This window comes from Aptenodytes forsteri, unplaced genomic scaffold (assembly GCF_000699145.1).
Source record: "Aptenodytes forsteri isolate BGI_AS27 unplaced genomic scaffold, ASM69914v1 Scaffold145, whole genome shotgun sequence".
NCBI lineage: Eukaryota > Metazoa > Chordata > Aves > Sphenisciformes > Spheniscidae > Aptenodytes > Aptenodytes forsteri.
Window position 1 is genome coordinate 3,220,222 of NW_008795122.1, and position 5,965 is coordinate 3,226,186.

General features: G+C 37.6%; 1 protein-coding gene across 1 annotated transcript; it reads left to right on the top strand.

Moving 5' to 3' along the window:
* The first annotated feature begins 552 nt into the window (after nucleotides 1-552).
* On the top strand, nucleotides 553-4,716 carry ZNF706 (zinc finger protein 706). The gene is made up of 3 exons (XM_009277140.1): nucleotides 553-742; nucleotides 1,943-2,050; nucleotides 2,692-4,716. The coding sequence occupies exons 1-2, from the start codon at nucleotides 608-610 to the stop codon at nucleotides 2,036-2,038; spliced, it is 231 nt and encodes a 76-aa protein (XP_009275415.1). The 5' UTR covers nucleotides 553-607; the 3' UTR covers nucleotides 2,039-2,050; nucleotides 2,692-4,716.
* Nucleotides 4,717-5,965: the final 1,249 nt, after the last annotated feature.

Genomic DNA, 5,965 nt, shown 5'->3' on the forward strand with positions numbered 1-5,965 from the left:
TAAGAAGTATGTAGGCATGTAAAGTTGGCTGAAAATCAAGAAGGATGGCCATCTGTAAAAATAGCCTTGAATAAAGAGGGATGACCTATTGTTCTTGCCATTCCCAACTCCAAGGCAGATCACAAGCATGTACACCAGAAGACAGTAATACAGTTTGGATAATACTTTGATTTGCCGTTCTTGGAACCTGTTTCAAGTTCCAGAAATAAAGGTTGAATCTTAAGCTTAAAAAAAAAAAACAACAAAACCCCTAAATTTTACTGTACCTGTGGAAATGGAGAATAAGTTTCTGTTAACTATAAAGTAAACATTAATTGTTCTGACTCTTGAAAACACTTTTCAAAAGTAGACTTTGCAGCTTTGTAGAGGAAGAAACCTTAGAATGAACAAAATAGTTCTGGTGCGTATTTTAAGAAAGATACTAAAACTAGAGAGTCTTTACATAGTAAAGAGCTGGAACAGATGTCTTGTATATGAATTATGGGAGTTGTAGGCCTTATGGACAGAGCGCATGACTGCTTTATGCTCATGGTTACGGCTGCTGAGTCAGCTAGCAGCAGTAGTTTCTCACATTTGTAGACTAAATGTCTTCTTTTTGTTTGTAGATATGGCTCGTGGACAGCAGAAGATTCAGTCGCAGCAGAAAAATGCCAAAAAGCAAGCTGAGCAAAAAAAGAAACAAGGACATGATCAGAAGGCTGCAGCCAAGGCTGCCTTGATATATACCTGCACTGTCTGTAGGGTAAGAGGAACTGAAGGCAAAATATTATCATAGGCAGGTCTGTCTTCCAGTCTAGAGCGGAATTTTTAGAAGATTGTATAGTGGAAACTAAAATACTTCTTAAGTGGCTGTCTAGCTTGTTGCTATAGGCATTTGCATCTGTTATGTGACTTGCTTACAGATTACTCAGCTGTACTGATAATTGAGATACGAGAAAGTCTGAGAGGTCATGTACAGATCTGTTTTGGGTAGTTATCTTGCTTTTTGAATTGCAGGGGTCTGCACATGCTGTTAGTATGATGTATAAAATGTAAAAAGTATGAGATCACTTCCTGTTTAATCTCCAAGTGGAAACATCTTTTCTTTGTGGTGGAATTGGCCCATCTTAGAATCACTGGTTATTGATGTTAATGGAGAGAGGAAAAGTGGTGGTGCCAAAAGCTTTAGCGTAAGTTTGATACACAGTAACTTCTACTACAATAAATGACTTGACAAGAGAACAGAAATGTGAGCACTAATCAGATTATACTTTCCTTCTGGCTAGTTCTCCTGAATGTGCTCATTTTGGAGCTGAAGGATAAACTTGCCATTTTCACTTAAATGGTCAGTCCCAGAATAGATTTGTCACTTTGAATGTCTTAAATAAGATTCCAAATTAAGGGCTGCTCACTTAAGTACTTGGAACCAGCTCCTCTTCTCATGAAATCAGGCTGTAGCAGCAATTGCTTTGGGCAGTTGATGCCTGCAACTGCGTAGTAGCAATGGTCTGAGATAGCTTGTGCCAAGTAGAGAATCAGTCTATGCCACGTAACTCTTTGGCCTATTGATAAAGAAATAGCTTTCGTAAATGTTTATCCTTTTCAGAATCAAATCTTTATCTTTTAGGTGTTGAAAAAGAAAATGGTAAGGAGGTAGGTTTTCCACCAAACCAGCATGTGAAGGGTAAGATCTGCAGGGAGGTTTCTAGCAAGAATAATACCATTGATGAACATGCCAAAACAGTGTGATACTAGTCCTTAAAAGCACCACTCTGAAAATCTGAGGTTAAATATTCTCTCTTAATCTGCAGCTAAACTAATGGTGCTTCTATCACTAGAGCAGTGTCATTGAGGAGACGATTTGCTTCAGGAAAAAAGCAAATAAAACATAGGGGGGAACAACTTTTGTAGTATCGTTTAACTCTTGTACTGTGCATAAAGTTAAATGTCTCTCTTTAATCAGACACAAATGCCGGATCCCAAGACCTTCAAACAGCACTTTGAAAGCAAGCATCCTAAGACTCCACTTCCTCCAGAATTGGCTGATGTTCAGGCGTAAAGTTGTCTACAGGTCATTATCTTAATTTTTAAATGATTGTCTGAGAAAGATGTATTATGAATCAGTTTTTTTACCACCACCAACTGGGACTTAAAACTTGCTTCGTTTCCTTTAATATGAAAATTAACTATAGGTTAAAGTTATACCCCTGAACTGTTACACAGGAGAAGCAAGCTAATACTTACGTAGGTGAAATGGCTGTGGCATTTCACTGTGCGTGGAGGTTGTTCTAAAAGGGATTAATGTTCTTTCAAATGGTCATCCTTAGAGTTGTAGGAATACTTTATTATTCAGTTCTTGCTTTGAAATGTTAGTTTTGCTTTAAACAAAATGCATATAACAAATACGATCTGTCTGTTGCTACAAAACACATAATGGAAATAGTTGTTTAGTGTATTTCCAACAATTGAGCCTTTTTGTTCCTGAAGCTATGCAAGTGAATGCATATTTTTCTGCGTTCAAATATAAAACTTAACCTCTGTGTTGACTGTAGAAGATATTTCCCAATAGCCAGTTGTTAGGCTGTAACTGAAAGTGGTTATAATAAAAGGCTGAAATGAAGTAAAAAGCAGTATTACAGTATTTCATTCACATGAAGGTAAACCGCATTGTGTAACAGTTCAGCTTAACTGAGTTATTCTTGTTTTTTATAGGTGAAATCATGGCACCTATTGACTCTTCTACTGTCAGACCTTATATAACAAACCTGCAGCTGCTTTTCTAAAACTGTTGATCAGCAAAAATGAAGGGGCTACAGAAACATTCATATTTTTATGCTGTTCCCTCTTGGGCTTCACGCAAAGACAATTCTGTGTAAATGTACAGTTGTGCCCTATCTGGAAATCCTGAAAAATCGGTCCATACTTGTTATAAAAAATTTTTTACAATTGTAATTATATTGATGTTCATATTGTGTAAAATAACTCATTTAATAAAGTAGTACTTTGATTTTACAATATCACAGATTAAATCCTTGTAGAAGTTCTGTTTTCAACTTTCTGCATTATCTGCCTTATAAAAATAATAAAAAAGACAAAGTGGAATTTTTCCCCATCCTGCCAAAACATGAGCAGTATCATTCCACTGAAAGTAATGTACATTACAGTAAATTAATCTTAAGTGAAGAGGGAAGCTGCTCAGATTTACTGTTCAGTGTGCTGTCTGCTTGAGCCCAGTCACTAGTAGTCAAGTTGTTGGCTCAAGGCGCAGCAGACTCCCTAGAAGCTGCATGAGAATCATGAGACTTCCTTCTACATTTTTGTCCTGTGCATTGGAGTCTATTACTGCAAGCCATTTCAAATGGGATTCCATTACTGTGAGGGATCATGTTCCTTGAAGTCATGCACTGGAGAGACTCTTGTTATGCTTGTTATCCTTTATATTTGGTAGATGGCTGAGAAAGCTGAGAAGTGGCAGGATTGAATACTTCTGGGTATGCTGGCTTGAAAAATGCTTGCAAATATTAGGTTAAAGCACCTCTGCTCTTAGTGGAAAAATTGATTTGAAAAGATTTTTAATGATATTTTGAGCAGCCAACCACACATGTTCCCCCTCAGATGCGCCTGGTTATTTCAGTAGCAACTCTTCAAGAAATATGTAAAATAGCCAGCCATTAATAACCTTTCTTCACAACCAGATTAAAATAAGCTTGTTGGAAAAGAGCCAAAGTAACTAAAATAATACGACTACTTCAAGAAATAGGATGTGATTGAAGTTGCATTGACAAGAAAAAGCTGGGTAATAACTCTCTGGCCAAGAACGTTTGAGCAGCTAAACATAATCACCCTTAAAGTGTTCTGGGCTCAGTTCTTATCCCAGATGTACAGCACAGAGGTAGTGGAGAAACATTGAATTGTGCTAGAAGGTCTGCTATACAAAATCCCATCTTTAGCCTTTGGAGGGGGCTTATTTAAGAGCTTTAGTTTTGACCTTGCAGTAAGAAGCAATACTAAAATTGCTGTGATTCACGGAGGTTACAACGGATGTAAAAATTCTGGCAGTCGTAACCCTTGCTATGCAGCAGGACTGTACATCTGACCTTCAAATGGCTTCCTAAAATCTAGGACCATAGTCTCAAAGACTCATTCACTTAAAAGAATGCACTTGGTATTTTATTATATAAAGTCAAAGCCTTTGTCTTCGCCCACTCATATGCTCTTTATTGAACTACTTCTGTCAGACTAGCTTCCTGTCCTCTTTGCTGTGACAGTATCTCTGTAAATACTTTGGCATAAAGTTTCTCTGTATTATAGTCACTCCAGGATAACCTGTATACCACTTAACTTTTATAGATAATGATGTTCTCCTCTGAGAGTAATCCACTATTGCACTTGTACACCTGACATCAGAATGTAATGCTTCATTTATTTTTCTTTAATGTTATCAATACATATATCCTGACAAACTGGCTCCCACAAGGCAAGAAATCTGCTCTCGACCTTTGTGCTGTATGCGGGAGAGGTACTTATATGTTCTGATGCTGTAGTTTGTCTAAAAACATGCTGAGTGCAAATGGATAAAGATGTTTCTTGCACTGATTGGTATTTGGTAATCTGGTTTTACTTTGGAAAATGTTCTGGGATGTATCCCTATAGCTTGGTACTGAAGTGAAGTATATGTTCTATTCCTTCAATTCAGATTGTGTAGCATTAAATAAAAAGATTTTGTTTCATAAACAATCTCTCTTAATGAGCACTGAAGAGCCGGAAAGCTGCATCGCTAGTGGGATGGTTAACTTCAGTTAGATTGTATTTTTGAAACTTTATGATGCTCAAGTTGAAAATACCCTAGGAAATTAGGGGGGGGTTATGTATTAGAAGGCAAGGGTGATCCTCAGTTCAATAAGAGGCCTAGCTGCAGTAGCTGCAATCTCAATTACACAAATAAATGAAGGCTATGACTGAATTGTTATAAAGGCTTTATAAGTATAGGGGGAATGCTATACTAAGTGTGGGAATCGTCCTCATTTAGAATATCTGCAGTACTCCTTGTACCTAAAAGGTCAGAGGAAGGACTAGGAGTTCTCCATCATCTCTTCCTGATCTGAAGGATGGCACCCTGTTACCTGGCTAAAGACACAGTTGTGCATTGTAATGTGTCTGATTAAAGAGAATTAAAAAACTAAAATGTAAAATGTCATATTTCCTGCCTGCTTTTAAAAACAAGTATTACTGCACTTAAAAGATTAATTTCCTGGCTGTGGACAGTCCTGGAGCTTGAAGCTGTCTAACTTTGCAAGAAAGAAAAGTAGGCATGGAAAGTTTCCCATGTCCCCTTGAGAAAGATTCATCTTTGTGCAGGGACAGCATTTAGGTAAAGGGTTCTTATGTTGTCACTATGGGCATCAGCTGTTGTGGATACTTGTGGAGCAACTTTCAAAAGTGATTTTGGATTTTCAGAAGCCCACATCTCTTCTGGGAATCTCTTTAAATGGCATCTGAAATAGCATTTTAAGCAGGGCTTAAAATGTTTTGAAAAAAGTCTCACTTTAGATCCCAGAGCAAAAGTTAGCACATGTGATTATGATGAGGCCATCTCAGGGACTACTGAGTAGTCAAGAAAGTTTTGCAATTTGTGTTACTCAGGCTTGCTTAAGCTAGTTTCCGTACCTCTAGTGTACCTATCTCTAAGGGTTTCTGGTTTCTTGCTACCAAAAAGCTGTGTGAAAAATCTGAAATAGAAAGTTGAAGCCAGTTGCTATGTAGCCTTAAGGAAACAGTTGGCTTTATGCAGTGCTCTTGAAACGTCCCTGGAGACTATCCCTTTTGGTTATTTGCTGTTGAGCTGAAAACACTTCAGCTCAAGTAAAGCTAATGACTAGGGGCTGTTTGCAAACCACATGGTAATGAAGGGATTTGTAGCATTTCTGTAAACGATATTGAACTGTTTTCCCATCTTGATAAGAAAAGCTAATAGATGGAATGTCTT

What these genes read in the sequence shown, in the direction of transcription:
- ZNF706 (XM_009277140.1), top strand. Translation starts at nt 608, where the DNA reads ATGGCTCGTGGACAGCAGAAGATTCAGTCGCAGCAGAAAAATGCCAAA. An exon ending in ATACCTGCACTGTCTGTAGG is followed by an intron (nt 743 to 1,942) that starts GTAAGAGGAACT and finishes CTCTTTAATCAG; the next exon opens with ACACAAATGCCGGATCCCAA.